At 40.3% G+C, this 25,400-nt stretch overlaps 1 protein-coding gene across 2 annotated transcripts in view; it reads right to left on the reverse strand.

The window, feature by feature from the left end:
- Positions 1–25,400, reverse strand: part of EFHC2 (EF-hand domain containing 2) — a 203,199-nt gene that overhangs the window by 35,851 nt on the left and 141,948 nt on the right. Inside the window, exons 12-13 of one of the 2 annotated variants that reach the window (XM_026012247.2) lie at positions 2,724–2,921; positions 712–804 (exon numbers count right to left, since the gene is read on the reverse strand). In XM_026012247.2, coding sequence (XP_025868032.2) covers positions 712–804; positions 2,724–2,921 — 291 coding nt within the window. The remainder of the gene's footprint in view (positions 1–711; positions 805–2,723; positions 2,922–25,400) is intronic. The other variant, XM_072744937.1, reaches the window with a different exon arrangement.

Consider the following 25,400-nt stretch of genomic DNA (forward strand, 5'->3'; position numbering starts at 1 on the left):
GCATCATCACGTAAATAGGATCATAGTTGTGACTCCCAAAGTTGTTCTCACAAAACAGTGAGGTAATGTCTTCAGAGCAATGATGACAATGCCTAGAACACAGTTCAAAATGTCAGAGTTACGAAGATAAGTGAGTCAGAGTCAGGACTGGGATAATGCCACAGGAAACATAAAAGATGACCAGAATCTGCACAGCTAGGAGGGTGGTACCAGAAGTCAAAAGTAAACAATTAATAGGAGAGCCAGGTATTTTAGAAAGTGGTTCTCTGTGCTTTCCTTTTTGCAAATTCATAATCTTCACACTTTACATCTGGTGCTCTAGTAGGATAGAGTCCTGTGCTAATAACACTAGGCCCTCTTCCTGCATGTTTTTAACCAGCAGGAATGACAGCTTTGAAAAACCTGCCCTGAATTTTAGATCTAATACCCTCATAACCAATGAAATCAGATGTTTTCATTTTGTCTCAGGAATCTGTGTGTATGTGTATCTTAATGTTAAAAAGATAAAATTTCAGTTCGTAATAGGCCAGTATTCAAAATCATAACTAACTTTTCTTTTTGCGACACTCACATGGACGTGTGTCATCAATAATATAGTGGAAACAGTCAAGGGTAAATCAAGGGTAATTAGAGGTGAATGTATAACCAGGAATAGGCCCCCAAACAAAAATATGCAGGACAAACTCCATGAAGGGTGGAGCTCTCACTTACCCGGACAGTATGGATCCCAGAAGATCATCAGACAAAGGTAACCTGAAGGACTTGCACAGCCTTCTGATGTCTTTGCTGGGTAATACTTTTTTTCTGCATTAAAACAAAGTAAACAGGTCTTTATGTACTTTATGTTTCTCCAGTAACAATTACATGCTATAGGAAAGAAAATACAGATGTGTCCTCAAAATCTGCACATGGAAACGAGTATAAAAATTGGTATTGGAATTCACAATAAGGAAAAACAGTCATATTGCATTTCACCAACTTTTTCCATTTCAGAAGTCATCAGATTCTGTCCTTCCAAAGGCCTTTCCATCAAGATTCAGACTCTTGGTTGGTGATAGTACAGCATATTAAGTCTGAAGCCATGAGTGTTGCTCTAAGTAATTGATCTGCATTCTTGACCACTAGTCAAACTTTCTGATATTTGAAAACACCTCTTCATTTGACAGGCATCTAGACCCCCCAATGCAAGTACTGTATGACCTGAGGGTGTGTTTCTAGTCTTTTCCTTGGACCCAAATCTGTAACCTGGAAGCCTCAGCTGGTGCTTTCACATCCACCTCAATTTTGTCAGATGACTTCTCCAGAGCAGCTCAACAGTGATTTTCCCCAGGCTGCCACCAGGGGCACAGAAATGCTTGTCCAATGTTCTCATTCAGCCAATGCTCTTCTAGGCACCAGGAAAAATCAGAACCAATAGGAAGGAAAGGAAGCTGCTGTATTCACAGTGAGTTTATAAGACGATGAGAGAATGTGAATGTCTAGAATTGAAGCTGGTCAGATCTGGAAAAACCTCAGAGCCATCTGATCAAGCAGCTCCATCATTCCCAGGAGGTGGTCCTTTAGTGCAGGAGCATCACACTTCTCACCCTGGGCAAGGGATACCACCAGGGTGGAAGACAGGGCCAGAGTCACACAAAGCTCAGGCCATACAACCTCCAGAGGCTCAAGAAAGCTTAAGGGAAAATACCATCTCTACAAGAACTCAACAACAGTGTATTATGGATTACAAAAATAAATCATGCTCATCATTAAGATAAACTCTGGGACCTCCAAAGATACTTAGTTTATGCAGCCAGCCACTTGGGTATGAACTTCAGGTCTGGGAATGATGGGATAAATCATGGGGCAAAGAAATGGCAGTGGTACCTGGTAACAAAATCAGAGGCTAGAGTTAGGACTAAGATTTTCTAATTCCCGGTAAGTATTTTCCCCGACAATATCAGGTCTATGGGTAAGATGAACACCAAAACACTAACATGGGGCTCCAGTTTATAAAAATGACTTAGTAAAGATCAATAGAAACATGGCAAATGTTAGAAATGTAGAACTAGAAATTGATTATGCTGAACTTTGTTATTTTCAAGAAGAAATAATTTCAAAGAAATTTTATAGGAAGTTTACTCATAAATTCTCTGTTCTCTGTATTAGAAAAGACACATTTGGGGATCCCTGGGTGGCTCAGCGGTTTAGTGCCTGCCTTTGGCCCAGGGCGTGATCCTGGAGACCCAGGATCGAGTCCCGTGTTAGGCTCCCTGCTCCCTGCATGGAGCCTGCATCTCCCTCTGCCTGTGTCTCTGCCTCTCTCTCTCTCTCTCTCATGAATAAATAAAATCTTTTAAAAAAAGACACATTTATAAATCCCAGCTATCACCAGAATAATGTAAGAAGAAGACATCTCAGAATTAAACCTTCTAACATCTGGACTTACTATGTTTCCATTGAAAGCCTCTAGAAACCAAAAAAAAAGGAAATGCAAAGGGGTATCTTATCTTTTTTTGAAGACACAAGGGACTTTCCCATTCCATCAAAAAACAAAGCTCATCATCGCTACGAAATATTGGTACCCAGATACTTTCCAAAAATGATTTAAAGTTCTTTTGCTATGTAATGGAGTATGATGGAACATCTCAGTGTTCTTTTGCCCGTTTTGGATAAGATATAAATTCCTTTGTTACTTGGGTCCACAGAAACTTAGATGATCTACTAACGTCTATAAAACTTACTTTTCTCGATCTTGGTATACACAAGTAGAAATGAGACTTTCAAAATTCTCAAAAGTGTTTTTCTTGAGTTGTTCATGGGCCTGTGCAATTAGGACACTCATATCGGGACATGGGTCCTTGGGTACCCCGTAGTGACGTGCAAGAGTTACAAGTTCATGGTCTATGAGTTTCCCAACAGTTAGACTCATAATTATGTCTCTGTAAAGAAAATGAGAAAACACACATGAAATTCCATCTAAGGATATTGTACTCTCTATTAAAAATATCCAAATTCCATATTATAAAACTTTTTATCAACTGCGCAGGGGACAGGGGACTATTTTTCCTTCATCAGCGACTTCACTTATGAGCAGCAGGAAAGCACCAGGGCTAGAATGGAAAACCATAAGCACTACAGTTTCTAAATAAAGTGGCATCTTGCCCAGAGTCAAATCTCTACCAGATAATAGCCTGTGACCAGAAAGCAAATCTTTCAAAGTCCCTGAATGGTCAAAGAACCTGTCACAGAATACATGATTTTATTCAATGCCTATTAATCTTACTTTACACAAAATAGTAACAGACTTGGGGTTCTGGTTTTCCAGGGCATACAATTTTATAAATCAGCACATTAGAAAGGTCTTCTTGAGTTGGAGAAAGCAATTAGAAACATTTCTGCAGTAGAAACTAAGACCAACACACCCTGCCCGTGAGAAAGAAGGGAGAGAGAAGAGTAAAAAGTGAAGAGCAGGGCAGAGTTACAGTTGTCTGAGTCTCTCAAAGGCAAATGGCATTAAAATTACAGGGAAGAGCTAAAAGACAAAGGACAGCAACGACATATTAACAATGAAACTCAAAGCCTAACAAACTGGCAGGATTGTTTTCAATATATTCTCTGTATCAAAGCTATAAACCATGCAGCACGCGTAAAGAAAGTAGTACATCAAAATAGTTAAAATGCCAAATGTTACAGTGGTTACATGAATGAGCTTTTGCCATCTAGAAAATCTACTTACTGATAATAATTCAGTTCCCAAGAATCCCAAATAAGTGATGGAAGACAAGACTTTATTTGCTCTTCGGCTATAGACCGTTTTTTTTAGAATAATGGCTTTTTGTTCTTTGATATATTTCTAGTTGTTATCACAATCATTGAAGATCTCTGGGCTCTCCTAGTCAAGAATTTCCTTAGATAGGAGTGTTGGAAAGCCCACAGCCATGATGTTGACCTATCAAAGGAAACTGCGTTTCACCTCTATACACTTCTCAGAGTTTCTGGGTTTTCTGTTTGGTTTTGCTATCTATCTATTTATTTATTTTTAAGATTTTATTTATTTATTCATGAAACACATACACACACACAGAGACAGAGACAGAGACAGAGACACAGGCAGAGGGAGAAGCAAGCTCCATGCAGGGAGCCCAACATGGGACTCGACCCCAGGTCTCCAGGATCAGGCCCCGGGCCGAAGGTGGCACTAAACCACTGAGCCACCCGGGCTGCCCTATTTATTTTTTTAATGGGAAATGAAGACCAACTTCAACCAAGAGGACCCCACAATTGCAGCAGGTCGGTTTGGGTCAATTAGCTGGGGGCTCACTGTGTGGAAAACGCTGTATCATCACTTTGGCATTTGAGCTTTTCAGAGTCTATAACCTATTACAGCCATCCCAGCACACACAATGAGCTCTTGATGCCACAGACTGGGAAGGGCACTTGAACGAATCAAATACTGATAATAACCCTTGCTATTCACCGAGTCCTAGCGAGGTGCCAGGTCCTGTGCACCAGGGACTTCTGGCATGGATCATCTCAACTGGCCTAGAGGACAGGGACCTTATTTTAAGATTTTATTTATTTATTTGGCAGAGAGTAAGAGAGTGGCAGAGATAGAGGCAGAAGCCTCTGATGTGGGACTCGATCCCAGAACCCTGGGAACATGACCTGAACCAAAGGCAGATGCTTCACCGACTGAGCCACTCAGGAACTCTGATAGGGACTATTATCCCCATTTTACAGATGACAACACTGAGACACTGAATCTGCCCAACATCATGAAAGCCAGAATGAGAACCCCTGCAGTCTGGCCCCAAAGCCCATGCCCTTGCATAGTCTTCTGTCCCTCTTCTGTTGGGACACAGAAGACAGAATTACTGAATGGAATGGAGCTCAGTGAGGGAAAATTTCCTAAAAGCTATGGGTTTTGGAGTTGATTGTTTATAGATCTCTACTCCCATTACCATCCATGACCTCTGCTTTGAAGGCTACCATTGATCAGCATAAATAATAGAAAATAATTTCAGAAACCTGAGTCACCAACCATCTCTGACAGAGGGATAAGTGACCACAGAGGAACCACTCTAAGGAAGCCCCCTGCTCATTTAGGACACCAGTCATGACAATGTGTGTAAAATGGAATACTACACAACCACAAAAAGTGTGTAAATCAGTAATTCCCAAAGATGCCCATGCTATATCAATAGGTGTATGATCCTAGTGAAACTGAAGATACTGGTACCTACAGATTCATGGACTAAACAGGTGATGGGGATTAAGGAGTGCTTTTGTCCAGATGAGTACCAGGTGGTATGGAAGTGGCTAATCTTCTACTATACACCTGAAACTAATATAAGACTCTGCTAAGTACTAAACTAATATAACACTCTGCTAAGTAACTGGAATTTACATAAAAAATTAAAAAAAAAGGACAACGGATAGTGCCAAAACATCTACAATCTTATCCCCGATCTCTGAGATTTATATACACAGACACATATATAGAGAATTTCTGCTTTTTCTCAACTTCTGTAATAAACAATTACTACTTTCATCATCATAAAGAAAAACCATTTGAAAACTTTTTTTCTTTTGAGGGTAGAAACAGTGTGAAGAACAGTGGCACTCTCCCAAGGACAAGGGAAAAGAACGTGTGTGGCAGTAACTAGAAACGCTCCACGCACTTTTAACTAAACTTATTCTAGCACCACCAGGTCATAAAAGTTTATTTTCCTTTTCATTGGGTAAACTGAAATTGTCCTGGCCTCACTGCAGTTAGAATTTCTATCTGCTGGATTTCTGCATGCTTGGGTTTTAAACGGCTCAGTATCCCACCGCTTCCAACGTCTTTCAGTGAGGCTTTCAAACAAGCTGCCCCAGACTTAAAACTGTCTCCAGTCACATGAGACACCAGGCGCTCCCGGAGCAGAGGCTGGTGTGGCTGGTGTGGCCAGTGTGCCCACTGCACCCACACAAGGCAGGTCCCAAGACTGGGGATCCCAACCAGGAAGTGCCAGACTTGTCAAGCAGACCTCAAGTGGCTGCCACTACTTTGCCCTCCGTCTGCCATGTATCCCTTCTATGTAATTCACCCCACCCAAACTTGAATGGGCTTCACAAAGAATGAGGATCTTTTCACTCCGCCTTTTCTGTACTGTGGTAATAAAACACCCAGAACACACAGTGTACCATCGGTGGCATTTAGCACATTCACAACATTAGGCATCTATCTACTCCAAAACATTTTCGTCACCTGGAAGAAGCCAGTCACTCTGCTTTCTCCCTTCCTCCTTGCCCTCTCTCCACATGGCAACCACTAATCTGTTTTCCATCTCTGCAGATTTGCCAGTTCTGGACATTTCATATAAATGGAATTGTATAGCATTCCATTTCTGTGTCTGGCTTTTCCACTTGGCATAACGTTTTCATGTTCACATCCATGCTGTAACATGTATTAATACTTCATTCCTTTTGGGGGGCTGAATAATATTCCACTGGATGAATGTACCACATTTTGTTTAACCATTCATGTAATGATGGACGTTTGGGTTGTTTCTACCTTTGGGCCAAAGGTAAATTGTGTGCCACTGTGAACATTCATGTACAAGTTTTAGTTGGAATGCCTGTTTTCAATTTTGGGGGTTTATCTACCCAGGAGTAAAACTGCTGAGTCACTCAGGAATTCTATATTTAATCTACTGAGGACCCATCCAACTATTATTTGCATATTGTTTTTGCTAGCAGCAGCCACGAAAACAATGATCCAGCTTTTACCACATATAGCCCTTCCTCACTTAAACCTTCAGAGTGAACCTGAAATACCACCTGAGAGCAAAGTCTGATCTTGGGGCTTCCTGCACCTTCATTTAAGGGAAATGAAAATTCATTTTAAAAAGGGGCTTTGATTGCATTGATCTGGTGTTCTGTGATTACTAGTGCTAATAGCTAACACTCAAAATGGCAATCATCTTCGCCTTTACTCAACATTGTACTCTGTTCCTGGCAATAATATTTTACACGGATCATCGCGGTATTATTTAGCTAATCTTATAAAGGATGCTGCCATGATTTTCTCTCCGTTTTTGTAATTAAAGTCATAAGAGTAAAAAACTAATGCCAAACTGCTCTAGGGCACTGAAGTAACCATGCAGAATTTTGAAACATGAAATGCTAAGCTGTTTTACAAGACATAATTCCATTAAAGTCACCCACTCAAGTAATAATGAATAAAAACTTCACTTTAAAGCTTGGAATCTCAGTGTATTGTCTTACACACTGAATTGGTATAGTCTAAGCAATAACTTTCCTACCAACTACAAAAATTAGCTTCAACATAAACAAGGGCTCAAGAATCCAAGCTTTAGGGTCACCTGGGTGGCTCAGCGGTTGAGCGTCTGCCTTCGGCTCAGGTCGTGATCCCCAAGTCCCGGGATTGGGTCCGCATCGGGCTCCCTGCAGGCAGCCTGCTTCTCCCTCTGCCTGTGTCTCTGCCTCTCTGTGTGTCTCTCATGAATAAATAAATAAAATCTTTAAAAAAAAATCCAAGCTTTGGGCTCTGAGGCTTACAAGAAAATCTGGCTGCGTTTAAATTAAGCCAAGCAGAAATTCTGATGACAATTTACTAATCAGAAGCCAGGTCTATCTGCTCACATCCTACACTCCCTCAGGTCTTCTCTTGTGGGCCTAAGCTGCCCACGGAGGGCAGGAAATCCTCCCTCACCAGCACTGACGTCCCAGCCTGCCATACTACTGGACCAGCGTGCTTCTAGTGGGCAGGATAGAAACAGCTGGTAGAGTATGTGTCAGAGGAAGGAGAGACAGAAAGACACATCAAAATAGGATCGGGACAAACGTCTGACCAAATGGATTTTGCTACCTGCCTAAACCATAGTTCAAAAACATGAACGTTCTCAGTGGTGAACAAAGTCATATATGGCCACTTCGTCTGGACACTGCCCAGACACGCAGTACTCTGGGGAGGACATTTATAGACTTATGGTGTAAATGGTGTCTCCTGGAGTTGTGTGACATGGTGGCCTTGCCAGAGAAGCCAAAGGACTCCAGAGAAAAGAGAAACACGAGGTCAATCTCAGACTAAGAGAATCATCTACTCTGGCCTGGGTCAGAAACCTCTTTGCAATCGGGAGGTGGTGTGTGTGGTTTAGTGGGCAAAGTATGAGCTTTTGAATTACACAGACCTAGATTAAAACTCCAGCCCCACTAATTCACTAACAAATAGGAACTTTGGTAAATTACTTCTCCAAAGCTCTGTTCCTCACCTGTGAAAATGGACAAGACCATTTGCTTTGCTGGTCATGCCAGGCCTCTGTTCAAAACCCTCTGAGGGCTTGCCATCTTTCCCGAAGTAGAACCCAAAAGTCTCATGATGTGGTGTCTAATGGGATGTCCCCTTTTCTACCTCTTGGGCCTCATCCCCTCTTTCCCTCTGTACCTGCCATATTGCACTCCTTGCTTTTCCTCCAACAAGCCCGATGCATTCCAGCTCTAGGATCTCTGCACAGTTGCTGCTCCCTCTACCTAGAATGCTCTTCCCCAAAGATAGTTACACAGTTTCGTCCTTCACCTCCTATAGGACATCTTCGCATCTGTTTGGGTGTCATCTTCTCCGTGAGGCCTTCTCTGACCATTCTTTTTAAAAATGTGACCCCCTCCCTCCACGAGTCTGGCACTCCCTAACCACTTCTCTGCTTTCTTTTCCTCAGTGGCATTCATCACACGCTAATCTGGTGCATCATTTACTTTCTTATTCTATCATCTTTATCCCTCAATTAGAATGTAAGCTTCACAGAGGACAGGGCTATTTTGTTCACTGCTGAATCCCCAACACTTTGAATAGCCCCTGGAACACAGTAAGCGCTCTATAAATAAATAGTTGGCTGAATAAATGAAAACTAAGGGTTAAGTTAGCAAGGTGTAAAAAATATTTAGCTTAGTGCCTGGCACAATGAATGCCCAATGAATAATAATGATTTGTATTACTCTCCTCATCCCACAATGGAGATAGTTTCAAGTTGTATTAAGCTGAAAGAGTTACTTCTCTTAAGCAAGTTCATCTTGGAAAAATGTGAAATGTTTCTGATGACTAAAATCAGAGAATTTATCCCCAGAATGTAAAAGGAGCATGGTACACTTGTTTTAATTAAGTCATATTCAGGATTAAGAGGATTAAGTCTGAAGTGATAAAGTAAATAAGCTCCAGGTGTGCCTTTCTTTATATAATGTATGCAATGCATTTGAGAAGCTGCACAAATGCTTAACTCTTAGAAATCAAATTAGGTGCCCCCTTTCATTCTCTGTTACATATAGAGATGCTCTATCCTCCTTACGGTCATTTTTTTTAAAGATTTCATTTATTTATTGGACAGAGAGAGAGAGAATGAATGAGCGTGTGTACAAGTGGGAAAGGAAGAGGGAGAATCAGGCTCTCTGCTGAGCAGGGAGCCCAATTCGGGACTCAATCCCAGGACCCTGGGATCATGACCTGACCTGAGCTGAAGGCAGATGCTTAACCGACTGAGCCACCAAGGTGCCCCTTTTTGGTCATTTTTAAAGGGCAATGGCACCTAACACCTTAGCTTTAAATTCCTCTGATGCCTGTCAAGTTCTTAATGACAGGCAAGCATACTGGACTCTGAAATAAGTCCTCTGGAAACTAAAGAATCTTTTGACAGTATCATAATTACTGCCAAATTCATCTGCATTGTAAATTGATTTTGTGATATGTTTTCTCCAGGAGAAGTCTGCATTGAAAATCACTGACCCTGTTCTCTTATTCCAAACGTAAGCAGACTTCTAGTTTTCTCTCTATGGCTGTTCTAATCTTCATTTCACATCAAATGCTATGGCTTTTCCTGTTTTGACATGAAGTGGAATGCACATGGTAATTTTGATTTATTTAGTTTGAAATCCAGTATATCTTGGTGCACTCGACTCTGGGGCTGTGTAAGTGTAGCCAAACAAAAAATGAGAGATTCTCATGTAGTTAAGAGCAATTCCTGTGTATTATGAACAATATTCCTCAGAGAAGTGCAATTTTAGAAACCCTTTAAAGCCACTCTTCTGTAATTCTTCTACAGTTTGGTACAGTACCATTTAATTGACATTTAAAGAGGCTTGGACAACAGTGTTTTTTGGTTTTTTGGTTTTTAAATTATGTCAAGATTTTTTTGGTAGCAGCAAATGAAAAGTGTGGATGATGGCGCTTAACTTGCAATGTGGGCAGAAAGGAATGAATATTCATTTCATTTATAAGCAGAGCTATTCATTTTCTAGCACCTTCCTTTTGGCTAACAACCATCCTGTGTTCAAGGATTATTTGTCTCCAAGCCAACCTCATTTGTTTGGCTTTTTTTCTTAACTCTTTCTCACTGGTTGCCGGATGTTTTAGAGGCCATCTTGGCCCCTGTGACAATGGGGGTGGGGGATGAACCTTACATGGAAGGCCACCCCATATAGGTCCACAGGTCTTTATTGATCAAACAATGGCCTCAACGAGACTAGGTCTGTGCCTTCCAGGTGTTTACAATCAATTTAGTAATTCAAGGCTTACTAATATCAAAACATATCAAATAAAACATAATCAGTCCTAATTCTTCCTGAACACACACTCTAAAATATAGAATTTATTGGCTTTACTCCATTATAAAAGGAACACATGTCTAAACAGAGAGAATCTGGTTAATAATAAAAGTGAGGAAAAAAGCCATATACATTCCCACTGCCCAAATATAACCAAGTAATTAAACATTTTGGTATATACTTCTTTGAAGTCTCTTTTCTATCCACGGATATTTAATTGCCTGTTCTTCTTAATAGCTGTGAACATATATTATGGCCTGCTTTTTTCATTTAACTAATACATTTCATATTATCACATACTCTTCTGAAAGGAAAATGCTAAACCATCCTATTAGATACTTTGTGGGCTTTTCTCAAATTTTACATAAGTAATGTCATGATGAACATCTTCATGTGCAAACATTTGTCTGTATTTGAAATTATTTCCTTTGGTCACAGAGGAAGGAACAGACTGGCTAACTTGTGGTATAGGGTGGGGAATAGGAAAGGGAAAGAAAGAAGCAGTCATCTTTTTTTTTTTTTGGCTTGTTTATTCACAAAATAATTTTGAAAAACTATGTACCCTCCTCACAGGCTTTTGAGGTAACATCTAAATTTTTTTTCCTGTTTAAAAATGTAAATATTTGGAATGCCTGGGTGGCTCAGTGGTTGAGCATCTGCCTTAGGCTCAGGTCGTGATCCCAGTGTCCTGGGATCGAGTCTCACATCAGGCTCCCTGCTCAGTGAGGAGCCTGCTTCTCCCTCTGCCTATGTCTCCGCCTCTCTGCGTCTCTCATGAATAAATAAAATCTTTAAAATATATATAGAAACATTGGAGTACAATAAATTTCCTTTGGATAGTGTCCCAGAAGTATAATCAGGTGGCCAAAAAAATCTTGATACACGGTGTTAAGTTGCTTTGACCCTCCCACCAGCAATGAGAGTTGAGTGTCCACAGGAACAGATACCATTTTTAAAAGCATCCCCTAACTCCAAAGGTAAAAATGATGTCTCATTTTAATCAATAATGATTTGACTACTAATAAGCTTGACCATCTCTTATTGGCTAAGAAATTGTGCATCTTCTACTGTGTTCTGTCTGAATATGTCCTTACCTATGCACTCATTCATTCACTTGACAAACGCTAATTGAGTACTTACTCCATGTCGGGCATTGGCAACTGATAAGAGAATAAGAGAGGAATGGACTAGATTTGATCTCTAGCACTCAATGACTGCACCCTAGAGTTTGTCACAGACCAGAAAAAAATATCAAGTCAACAAAGTAAAAAAAAAGGGGGGGGGTGCAATAAAGATAGGTCTAGAAGCTTAGAGAAAGTACCCCTCATCAAGTTTGGCATGGATATACATGTAGGGGGAAATCCAGGAAGGCTTCCTAACAGAGGTGGTAATAGAGCAGACCCTGAAGATGAAAGACAATCTGCCAGTCAGAAATAGGGCAAGGAGGGGAGAGAGGGTGGAGGAATAGGAGAAAGAACCATATCCTTAAAAGATTCAAGGAGAACAAGAGGATGGTACATCTGAGGAGCTATACGAAGTATCAATGACAGGAGCTCACATTTACCAAGGGCTTAGTGCTAGTGTTCAGACGTTTCTACTGAATTGGGCTGTCAGACTGGGTAAGGTGGTTAACTATACATTCCTGTTTATACATAAAGGTGTTCATTAATCCAGGTGCTTCATAAGCAGGAACTCATCTCTCCCACAGCAGCCCTTTAAGCAGGAACATTGATTATCCCCATTTTTTTTGAAAATTATTTATTTGAGAAAGAGAGCAAGCGTGCACAGGAGCATAAGGGGTGGGGGCACAGGGAGAAGCCGACTCCCTGCTGAGCAGGGAGTCCGACATGGTGCTCGATCCCAGGACTCTAAGATCACGACCTGAGCCAAAGGCAGATGCTTAACTGACCGAGCCACCCAGGCACCCCTGATTATCCCCATTTTACAGATGAGGACCTAAGGCCCAGAGAGCTTCAGCAAATTGCCTAAGGGTACACAGCTGGTAAGTGGTAAAGCCAAGATCTGAACCCAGATGGTCAGGATTCTTAGGATAACTAAAACATAGGGAAGTGAAAGAAGAACTAACAGCTAACGGGGGGGGGGGGGGGGGGGAGGGCAATCAAGGCACATGAGTGGCCATGTTATGGCATCTGGGTTTTCTTCTGCAGGTGAAAGGAATCTCCTAAGCGCTGAGCAAGAGAGCAGCATGAACAGAGTTGGATGTCAGAGCACTCAGCAATATGAAGGCAGGCATACCAGGGAGGGCTGCTGGAGCGGAGGGAATGGGGCAAGGGGATGGAGCCAAGGATGGGCTCCAGGGCTCTTGTTGAGAAAAGACCATCATGGAAGCTAGCTCTGGACAGCGGGGGGGGGGGGGGGGGGGCGGGGGGGGCAGAAGGGGATACCTTTTCTACTGAGATGAAAAAGGAAGAGTGTCAAGTTGTGGATCCAGGGATATGGGGGAGGTTTGTATCTCAGGAGGGACCTCTACATCCTCTGTTAACCTGGACATGTTTTGTACTATGAGAGGGAGGCTAACGGTGATGTTAAGAGCTTAAGAGTGAGTGAGTCTGAAACATCTGTTGGAGGGAATGACAAAAGGCATACCTAAATCTTGACCCAACCTTCACTGCTTCTTCATCCTTAACTGCTCACTGACCCATCAATTGTCCAGTTTATCATCTGTGTCTTCGCTTTCGTGGTCCCTACGGGTTGTTTCCCTGAAGCTTTACAGATATGATCAGGTCTCTCTGAACTTAAAAATTGAACCTTTGACTTTCTACCTAGATAAATGAGTCCATTAGCCTAGCAGAACACCCCACACCAGCCCTGTTACAGCAAGCAGCCACAGCACTGGTGTTTGACAGTGGTCTGATTCTCCTTGGACAAAGTAACCCTCCTGGAGTTCCTGGACAACTAAGGGGGAAGGGGGAGAGAAGTGGTCTCTGGGGGAATACACTGCTCATTCCTCAAGAGGAATTCCTGGTAATATGGCTCATGAGACCTCAAGAAATTGAAGGGGAAAGTAAAAGATAAGTGTGATCATATGCCAACCTTGAGCAGGTAGAACAGGTTACAGTAGTTCCAAGGGTGATCAGTGAGTGTACACTGATGGTCAAGGCATCTCCTAGGACTTACTTGCCCTATCAGCTTGCTTTTTAGCTTCAGTTTGCCATGTATCATTAATATTAACTTCTGTTGCTACTTGTCTTTTTTTTTTTTTTAAGATTTGATTTATTTATTTGACAGAGAGAGGGGGAGAGCACAAGCAGGGAGAGCAGCAGGCAGAGGGAGATAGAGAAGCTGACTCCCCGCTGAGCAGGGAGCCAAATGTGGGGCTCGACCCCAGGACCCTGGGATCCTGATTTAAGCCAACGGCAGATGCTAAACCAATTGAGCCACCCAAGGGCCTGCTACTTATCTTTTGCAATAAAGACCATACTAACTCTGCTCTTCAGTTCTGCAAATTTTTTTCTTAAAAAATGCTTGCCTGTATCTTTTTCTTAATAATAGATTTTAATATAAAATGAATGCATCATGGTACAAATGAAAAAAGTATAACAAGTTTTATAATGAATCTCCTCACTACCCCAATCTCTGGTCCCACTCCCCAGAATTCCTTCCCCCTCCCCCAGCTTTACTGAGAGCTAATTGACAAATTATATATATTTAAGGCATACAACATGATGATTTAATACACACACATTGTGAAATGATGATTAGATTCCCCCCATTCTATCTTGGTGAAGTTGAAATTGCCCAAAAATATTTTAAACTTAGATCTACCTAATTTTCAAAGATAAGGATGAAATATAAGATTTTACTCTCAAGATGGAATGTGAAGAATTCAACCCTTCGTTTCCCCACTCTCTCTTGCTGAGACTTGGCTATTTTGTCTGTGGCATAAATCATGCCATCATCCTTTTAGATTTTTGTAACAATATCATTCACCTCTTGAAATAAAGTTTTACCTTGGAGTTGAGATGTATAATCGTGTGTGTGTGTACGTGAAACTTTTTGAGTTGTGAATTTTGATTTTGTCATGTTCCCCAGTAATGTCTTAAAGTATTACTTTGAATAATTTACTGAAGAAACTCTGTTTAGTTTTCTTGAAGGTTTAAAAACATTTCTATTGTCCCCACATACAATTCAATTGTGCCCAATTTGTTTATTCTCAAAGCACTGAAGATTTATTCCATTGCGTATTCATTCTGTTACCTGAGGCCGTATCTTTTTGGTTTTTAAGTCACTGGTTCTGCTGCTGCTGGTGGTGTTTTAAGCTTTATGTTTTGCTTCGATGTTCTTTATGAGATTCTTTCCTTATATATGACCTTTACATTTTTACCAAGGGGTATCTAGTAATCTCTTCTCATGCATTTTGTTTTAAACAGAGTGAATTCTCTTAATTTCCAGACTTTTTTTTTTTTTTTTTTTTTTTTTAGCTTAGAAAAGGTTTTTCTTAAAGAATTATCTCTGGTTATTGCTTTAATTCCATTTAGTTCCCCTTCTCCCTTCAAACCTGCTTTTCTTTTTTATCTTCTTAATCCCTCTCTTACTTTCCAACTGTTTGGGAGTATTTCTAAAGATAGTTCTCTGATTTTACTAGGGAGTTTTCTGCAATGTCAGTCTCCTATGACTGTCTCCTGATTAGTTTTTAGTTCAGAAAGAAAAATGTATTTTGTACGATTTAATACAACTCTTTCCCTATTTGGGGGAAAATTTTGCTTCTCAAAATGGTCTGCTCTTGCTGAGACCACTGTACATCTGGTTGTGACCATAAAGATCTTCTAAAAATAATTAAAACCAGTTTGATAAAATAAAGCACTTTGGGAATCTGCATGGCTTCTCCTATACTGTAGAGCTTAGTTTCCCTCCATTTATGCAATCAGAGAGGCCTCTAGAACAGTCTGGGCATTTGGTGTGTGGTTGTGCTTCTCCAAATTCTGTAGGCTCTGTCACACACAGGGCATGTATGTATCTGTGGGGAGGGCGGAAGGGAGCCATGAAGGAAAGGACAGATCCAGTCATATCCACCCTCAACAAATGTTGCCAAGTCAACGTGAAAAGAGGGAGGGAAGATGAGAGAAGGAAGAAGGGGAGGAAGACAAGCTTTTGACTGGAGACCAAGAAACCAAATTGGGGGTGGGGAGCTGATAGGGAAAGAAGAGGCTAAGTGGCAGAGGAAAAGCTGTGAGCCTTGTCCCTATACCCCAACCACTGACAGAGGGACTCCAGAAGAGGATCTCCATGCTTGGTGCCCCTGAGAGCTGTGCAAGTCCCAATCCATACTATTCTTACAGTGGCCCTTCCCTAGGACCACTTAGTCACATAGAAGCCTTGGGGGAGACTCTCTGGCTTATGCTCAATGGACAGATTATCATTAAGGCAACTGGATCTCTCATGCCAGGAAATAAATCAAAAAAGAAAGAAGTATATTAATGAACACAATGATTTACTTCCTTATCCAAATATGAAGTAGGAAAATTTTTTACATATTGCAGAGGCCTATTTTTGGATTTGTTTTGGTCTTCTATGAAGAATTCTGAGCTTGGGAGCAGCAGCACTGGGATGACAATTAAATCACTTATCTTAATCATAAGTCATGGATCCAACTGAGGCGATTTACCACCTACACTTTGACAGCGGCTAGAACTTTTAAACTTTCCAATGTCAGTGAGAAAATCATTTCTAATCCAGATAATATAATGAGAACTTGTTCCTGGCTTCTTGTTTTAAACACCCCGTGCTTAAATTATGTAACGGATCCTAGCACGTAACCACAGAACATCAGGCCTAAATATAGCAGTTTTAAAAGTAATACAAGAAATCCATATGCTGATAAAGCATACATGGCTCTAAATCAAAAAATCAAACAAATATGTTAATCTATTAAAAGTTTGACATTTCAGGGCGTCTGGGTGGCTCAGTCAGTTAAGTATCTGCCCTCAATTCAGGTCGTGATCCCAGGGTCCTGGGATCGAATCTCAAGTTGGGCTCCCTGCTCAGCGTGGGGGTTGCTTCTCCCTCCTACTTTGTTCCTTCCCCCCTCCTTGCTTGTGCTCTCTGGTCTCTCTCAAATAAATAAATAAAATCTTAAAAAAAAAAAAGTCTGACATTTCGACTTCTAAGAAATAAAGGAAAAATGAGCAGGAAATCAGTCAAAACCACACAGGGAAGCTGGTTGTTAGTCACAAACCTAACTTCCTGGCTGCCTCAGGGGCCATGGTTCCTGTTCTAGGCAGGAGGGAGCTGCTCAGGCAGGCACAGGAGCACAGTCCCTCCCAGGCCACACGGTGGTCACTCCCAGACTCCAGTCTGCCCGGGGCTGATGTACAGTACCAGTGGCCAACCACAGCCACTTCATGCTTACTTCATACACACTCACCAGAGGGCCCCCCATGTGAATTGCCAGTGGAGAATCTTTCTTGGGCCCTCCATTAGGATTCCTTCTCCTCAGCAACTGGCTTACTGTTGCTTCAGGCTCATAGCCTCCCATTCAGTGACAACCTCTAAGAACGTCACAGCCAGCCTTTGGCAGACATCTAGTAAATGTCCAGGACTTCAGAGTTTGTAAATATACTCTATGGGGGATGCCTGGGTGGTTCAGTGGTTGAGCATCTACCTTCGGCTCAGGGTGTGAGCCCAGAGTTCCGGGATCGAGTCCCACATTGGGCTCCCTGCATGGAGCCTGCTTCTCCCTCTGCCTGTATCTCTGCCTCTCTCTTTCTGTGTCTCTCATGAATAAATAAATAATCTTTAAAAAAAATATGCTCTGTGTGTCAATCCTATCCTGGGGATCCATAGTTCTCTCCTTCTTTTACTGTTTTCTCTCACTTTTATCCTATGTATATCCACATTATGTCATAGAATTGTTTGCAGCTTAGTAACTCACCTTAAATCCATTTTTGAAACAAGACAATATAAATCCGTAAAAAAAACAAAAACAAAAACACACACACACACACACATCTCATAGAAGAAAAAAGCTGAAGGGGTACATACCCAGGAAGTTTTTTAAATCCTAACACCAATGCCCCATTCTGGAGGAGAGCCTTCCAGAAAGGGCGTAGGCAAGGCAAAAGATTTCAATGAGTGAGAGCAAAGATCTCAAGGTTGGTGAAAGACAGCTTTTGGGCCATTTGAGGGCACACCCATGGTTTCCAGGCCCAGCATCTAAGTTCCACATGGCCAGCAGTGAGGAGAAGTCCATGGAACTACCATCACTGGATATTTACTGGCTTGGTGTTGAGCAGCATATCTTTAACTCATTCAACCTCTCCACCTCAGTAATCTCTTGAATTATTCTCAATTCACAGGTGAAGACCATAAGGCATTAGAGGGGCAGAACAAGGAGTCACATGTCACCAGTTTTACTCTAAATCTTAATTCATGATGAAACTGCTAGACTGCCTGGTGCTGATTCCAGCTCTGCAAGTTAATAAGCCATGTTCGGTGGGTGCCTTAAGCGCTCTGTGTGTCAGTGGCCTCATCTGTAAAATGAAACTAATATCAGTATCTACTTTTTAGGGCTGCTGGGAGGATTGGATGAGTTACACAGAAAGCAATTAGTACAGCACTTGTTGTATGGGCAGCAGCATGAAAGTATTTGGTATCATATAATTATTAGTAGGTGGTTGAATGAATTGTCCATCGAGAAAGGCCGAAATCAGTCTAAGAACACCCTTTCAAGGGGATTGTAACTACTAAGTGAGTGAAAACTGAATCCAAATGAAGGGCACTGCTCTTGTTCATATATTCATCCATTCATTTATTCAACTAACATGCATGAGGAAAGAAAATGATGTGCTGAGTGACACTCGACATAAATGCATCGAGACCAAAGAGGCAGGGATGGCTGTGAGTTGGGAATACCTTAAGGGAAGAACAGTAATCTGAACCATGTCTTCAGGGGCGGGAGAAAGCTGGACAGCAGAGGAGAGCCCCCCTCCTCTCCAAAATGGTATGGGAAAAGAATGACCCAGAATGGGCAGCCCAGAAACAACAGTGCTAGGTTCCATGGTAGGTGACAGAGGTTCAGAGATGAGGCTGGCATTCTCCAGGTGCAGCTCACTGACCTCTGAGCCCCATCACACACCATGAGGCCTTAGCACTACTAGAGTAAGTGCTTAAAGTATGCTCGTGGAATGAATGATAAACATACATGGTTAAACACTACACTGAGGCGTGCCTTCCACACTCAAGATATTGAGTTGCAAAATTTACATGGATGAAAAATGGCCAGGCAGGCATGCCCTATGGGGGCCCAAGTGTCATTCCCTCCCTACTCTGCAGTATTCTCTCAGTTTATCATAATTTTTACATCCTAATTGTCCTCTGTGGAACAAAAAAATTATCATTTTGTTACTATTCTCCTTTTTTAAAACAAAATTTGGACTCCAATTACAGAAGAAAGCTTGGGTGGCACTAACCTGGTCATTTGTTACCAACTAGATGACCACATAGCTGCCATGTTTTTATTCATAGAAACTTCATTTAGAAAACAGACCATTAGAACACTGAATTTTGGATGAAACAGTCGTTTCACTGTTAATGATTTACCCACTCCCACAAGAATATAATCATGGAAAAAGAAATAAAAGAAACATAGTATAAATATATATGTATATATAAAACCTCAGAAAAAGAGTTGGTCCTTTTTCCACTCTTTAGAAACATAAGAAATAGTCTATCTGTTTTGGCACAACATTATATGGTTTATTTATTCTAAAATGCCAAGAATTTTTTCTAGCATCCCATAAAACTCAAGGCTATAAGAATGGATATGCTTCTAAAATAGAAAGAGAAAAGCCTGAGAGTTATTAAGATTTTTAAATAGTGGAGTTGATTTTAACTAGGCCTGTATGAGCAAAGCCAAATCCACTTCAGCACAGGTATTAATAATAATGTGTCTAGTCAGTATTTTCTCTAGTGTAATTTTAGAGAGTCCATATGGCATGGCAGAGAGTTTGTGTGTGGCAAAATGGTAGAAAAGGCAGCAATTAAAACTCAAACTCCTGGCTGAGCTTGTGAAAAAGGAGAGAAAATGTAGCAGGTACCAAGGCAAAGAGGTAGCTGACGGCCAGAGGGGAAGGTATAGTACAAGCTAATAGGGTGCTGCATGAGGGAGATGAGAATCAAACATTATTAACAGGTAAGAGCCTAGATTTCAATGCTCATTCAGGCACAAGAGACAAGGCCCCTGGCCAAGGAGGATAACAATCTGGAACTCCTACACACAAAACCTGTGCACAAGGCTAAAACTGTAAACGGCTTCATAAACTCTGCCTGTTGGCCAAGAAAGATGACAATGGATCTTTTCTCTGCTGAGTCTCTGAGCACCCAAAATAAATAAATAAATTTAAAAAAAAAAAACGTTATCTTGCAGAACTCAAAGCCAATATTCTGCCAAATAAAAATTTGGAGTTATAAATTTATTTTACCCATTTACAGTAGAAAGTGCCAAAGCAATAAATTAATATCAAAATTAAGATGAAATTAAGTCCAGTTTATAAGCCAATCCAGAGAGGTAAAACTGAAACTACCCTGAAAGTTCTACCACTGGATACTAAAATTAGTAGGTGAAAGTTTGAGGAAAGGCAGGATCTGCATAGTCGCAAATCATTTCTCTCAAGGTATTCATTCACTACAAAAGGAAAGATAAGTAATTTTACAATGGAGAAATCTGGCAAACACTGCCTTTTAAGTGATCAAGGCCAATATTACCAGTAATAAGACATTTTGCCATCATGAGCCCCCTGATATGATACCCTAAGAAGGGCACATCATTTCTGTAGTATTCTCGCCAAAAATGTATAATTTTAGTCCAACCACAGGAAAACATTAGATAACTCCAAACTCAGGGATATTCTGCAAAATAATTGATCAATACTCTTCAAAAATATCAAGCTCATAAAAGACAAAGAAAGACTAGGGTGCCTGGATGGGTCAGCTGGTTAAGCATGTGCCTTCGGCTCATGTCATGATCTCGGGGTCCTGGGATAAGGTCCCACGTTGGACTCCCTGCTCAGCAGAGAGTCAGCTTCTCCCTCTCCCTCTGTATGCTCTCTCTCTCTCTCTCGCTTGCTCAAATAAAAATCTTTTTTAAAAAAGGCAAAGACTGAAGAAACATTATACATTACAGAAAACTAAGAAAAAACTAGTGCAGCATGGGATCCCAGATAGAATCTTGGGACAGAAGAAGGGCATTAGTGAAAAAAATTGGTGAAATTCAAATAAGATATTTAGTTTTAGAGCATTGTCCCAGTGTCAATTTCCTGATTTTGATAACTGCACTATGGTTAGATGCTAACATCAGGAGAAGCTGGGCAAGGAGTATATGGGAATTCTCTGTAATATTTTGGAAACATTTCTATAAGTCTAGAGTTAGTTCAAAATAAGAGGGTTTAAAACAAAACAAAATGAAACAAAACTACTCTGAAGGACCCACTCAAATAGCAAAGGAACACTGTAGTGTGGGAAGGAAGTCAGTTTAAGACAAGCTTAGAAAACATAAAAGGAAATAATCAACCATGAGTGAGAGTCAGCAGATAAACGGAAAGACAAACACCCCATGAATGTGGGACAATAGAATAAAAATTGGTAATGGACTATGAAATTATGATGTTTAGAGTTATTAAAGAGAGGTGCCTGGGTGGCTCAGTCGGTTAAGCATCTGACTTCGGCTCAAGTCATGATCCCAGAATACTGGGATTAAGCTCCCATGATGGGCTCTCTGTCCCTTCCCCTGCTCCTGTGCATGCATGCATGCTTGGTCTCTCTCAAATAAATGAATAAAAATCTTTAAGAAGAAAATAATTTTTTAATATTTTATTAATTTATTCATGAGATACACAGAGACAGAGAGACACAGGCAGAGGGAGAAGCAGGCTCCCTGTGAGGAGCCCAATGGAGGACTCAATCCCAGAACACTGGAATCACAACCCGAGCCAAAGGCAGATGCTCAACCACTGAGGCACCCTGGCACCCCAAAAAGAAAAGAATTACTAAAGAGATAAAACACAGAGAGACCATAAAGAACGAAATGCCATGGAAAATAACAGAAGTATATTCAATACACACACACAACTAAATAAGCACTTAAAGGAACTATAAGGTAGAGTCACTGAATCAATGAACTGGATGATGGATTTAAAGAAAATTATAACAGGGCAGCCCCAGTAGCTTAGCGGTTTAGCGCTGCCTTCAGCCCGGAGCGTGATCCTGGAGACCCAGGATCGAGTCCTGCGTCGGGCTCCCTGCGTGGAGCCTGCTTCTCCCTCTGCCTGTGTCTCTGCCTCTCTCTCCTTCTGTGTCTCTCATGAGTAAATAAATAAAATCTTAAAAAAAATTTATAACAATGTAGCACAGAATGAAAAATAAGTGAAAAGAATAAATGAGAGGTGAAAAGACATGGAGAAGAGAGAAGTGTGACAAGAAGTTAAGAGACAAAGAGAACAGATTGAGAGTTTGAAGAGGAAAACAGAATGGACAAAAGGAAGATACTTGAAGAGACAATGGCTCACAATAATTCTCAAACTGAACAGTTACAAATAGTCCCAAGATACATAGCAACGAAACTACAGAACACCGAAAACAAAGAGAAAGGCAACATGAGAATAAAAAAGGCACACCACTACAGAGGAGCAATTATTTTAACAAGAGACTTAACCAATAACCACAATGGAAGGCAGAAGATGATGGAAAATCTTCAAAAGGTCAAGGGAAGCTAATTATAAATCTACAAGTATTAATCCAGTTAAACTTCAAAACAAAAAAATAAATTTCAGAAAATAACATTTAGCCCCAGAGTTACAAAGGAAGTCTCAATAAATATCAAAGAATCAGTGTCATGCAAACCATATTTTCTAAGTAAATGCAATAAAAAGAGAAATCAAGAACTAAAAGCTAACCTTATACACATTTGAAAATTTTTAAAAAATAATTAATTGGCCCAAATTAGGCAATATTTACATATGAAGACCAATAAACACTAAGCCTTAACTGTATTTCTCAGAGAATAAAGACTGATGATCAATGAAACAAATGTCCAATGCAAGAAGTTAGAAAAGAAATACAACAGAAAATACAAAGAAGGACATAATAAAAAACAAGAGGAGGAAATAATGAAATACAAAACAAGGCAAAAACAAAGAGGGTTAACAACTGAAATCTGATGCTTTTAAAACTAGTCAAATAAAAAAAATTAAAAATAAAAAAATAAAACTAGTCAAATAAAAAACTCCAGTAAAATTGATTTTAAATGAAGGGAAAAGGCACAGATCAACAGCACAAGAGCAAAAAAGGTGATAAAATTTTTAATCTAGTCAGAATGAAAGAAGTTTCTAGAAAATATATAATTTTCCAACCCAAGGAGAAATAGAAATCTGGAATAAGATGTATTATCCTTAGACAAAGTGAAGCACTAATTAAAAATCTACCCACAGAAAAAAGGAAAGGATATATGGTTTTACAGGCAACTTCTACAAAACCTTCATAGAACCAATGATACCTACATTTTGCAAACTGCTCTAAAAACGAGTGAATGTTCTGAAACTCATCTTAGGAGAATGTTATGAAACACAGATATATAAAATGGACAAAGCCAGTATGAGAAAGAAAAAGTATTAGGGCTATTTCCTTTGTGAACAAAGATGTGAAAAACTGAAATAAAAGGTCTGCATCTGGGATCCCTGGGTGGCGCAGCAGTTTGGCACCTGCCTTTGGCCCAGGGCACGATCCTGGAGACCTGGGATCGAATCCCACGTCGGGCTCCCAGTGCATGGAGCCTGCTTCTCCCTCTGCCTGTGTCTCTGCCTCTTCTCTCTCTCTCTCTCTCTCTCTCTCTCTCTCTCTGTGACTATCATAAATAAATAAAAATTTAAAAAAAAAGTCTGCATCTACTAGAAACCTATGACAAGTGGAATACTTAATGGTGAAGTATTAGAATAAAGTTAGGAAAAAAGATAAGGATATATGCTATTACTACGTCTCTCAAATACTACACTGCACCTCCTAGGTGATATATAAATATATCACATATATATCATATGGTGATATATATGTTATATATATACCATAAAGATTAAAAGAAAAGGCAAATCTGTCATTATTTGCAGTTTATATGATATGGCCCAAAATAGAATCCAAAAGAATCTACAGAACTCTAAAGAGAAAATGAGATCAAATACAAAAATCAGTACTACTCATATATACCAACATCAACCAATTAGAAATTTAATTTAATTTAATTTTAAGGATTTTATTTATTTATTCATGAGAGGCACAGAGAAAGAGGCAAAGATCTAGACAGAGGGAGAAGCAGGCTCCCTGTGGGGAGCCCGATGCAGGACTCGATCCCAGGACCCCAGGATCACACCCCGAGCCAAAGGTAGACGCTCAACCGCTGAGCCACCCAGGTGCCCTAGAAATGTAATTTTAAAGTAAAAAGACAACATTCGCAATAACAACAAAACTGTATTATAAAACAAAGTGTACCACATTCACAAGTAGGAAGTCTCTGTTTCAGAGTGACAGCAATTATGCCTCCCAGTAAATTTATAAGTTCAACACAACTCCAGTCAAAATCCAATCTGGCTTTTTAAAAGAAACAGAAAAAGTGGTCATAAAATTGATATGGAAAATTCAAGGCCTAGGAATAGTCAGCAGAAAAATTAGAACACTGCTATATATCATAACTTGTCATGATGCTACAGTAACAAATTAAAACCAGTGGTATTGTCCTCGGGCTAGACAGGTAGGGGAATTTAGCAAAATTAAAGCTTGGAAATTGATTCATATGGATACTGGCCCATGAAACATGTCAGATGTGTCAATACAAACCACTGGGAAAAGGACAGATTTACTCACTGCATGGTGCTGGGACAATTGGCAAGTCATACAGTATTCACAGTTTCTTTTGTGTGTGTGTGGAGAATTTTAATTCTTTTTTTTAAAAAATATTTTATTTATTTATTCATGAGAGACACACAGAGAGAGGCAGAGACACAGGCAGAGGGAGAAGCAGGCTCCCTGTGGGATGCCCAATGTGGAACTCGATCCCAGGACCCTGGGATCATGCCCTGAGCCAAAGGTAGATGCTCAACCACTGAGCCACCCAGGTGTCCTGGTATTCATAGTTTCTTAAAGAGGATGCAAAATTCATAAGCCATAAAGGAAAAAAAGAGTGGATACAATGATTTACAATAAAAAATTTAAACTTCCACATGGCAAAAGACTCCATACAGAAAGTGCAAAAAGAAATCCAGATAGAGAATGTGTCTGTGATGCATATAGCCAACTCACATCCAAAATGTATCAAGAACAAAGTAATAAGACTTAAATCCCAACAGAAAAATGAGTAAAATGCAAAGTATAAAAATACATATTGGTGCTACCACTCTGAGGAGTAATTTAACATTCTTTAGTAAAGTTGAAGATACAGTCTATGAAGCCAGCAATTCTACTTCTAGGTTCCTATTCTGGAGAAACTAGCACATAGTTACAGAGACATGTACAAGGCTATTTGTAATAGCAATATAATTGTTCATAAGTAGGAGAGCACTGAAGAATGACCCCCAAACATATCAGGTCTTAATCTCTGGAATTTGTAAACACTACTTTATTTGAAAAAAAAAAAGTCTCTGCAGTTGTGATTAATTTATGGATCTTGAACTATGGATCTTAAATCCTAGATCATCCTGGATTATCCACCACATATATCTTTAAAAGAAAGAGCAAGAGAGAGAGAGAGAACACACACACACACACACACACATACACACACACAGTAGTAGGAGGTAACATGAAGGCACAGGCAGAGGTTG

The sequence above is a fragment of the Vulpes vulpes genome, chromosome X (genome assembly GCF_048418805.1).
Source record: "Vulpes vulpes isolate BD-2025 chromosome X, VulVul3, whole genome shotgun sequence".
Classification (NCBI taxonomy): domain Eukaryota; kingdom Metazoa; phylum Chordata; class Mammalia; order Carnivora; family Canidae; genus Vulpes; species Vulpes vulpes.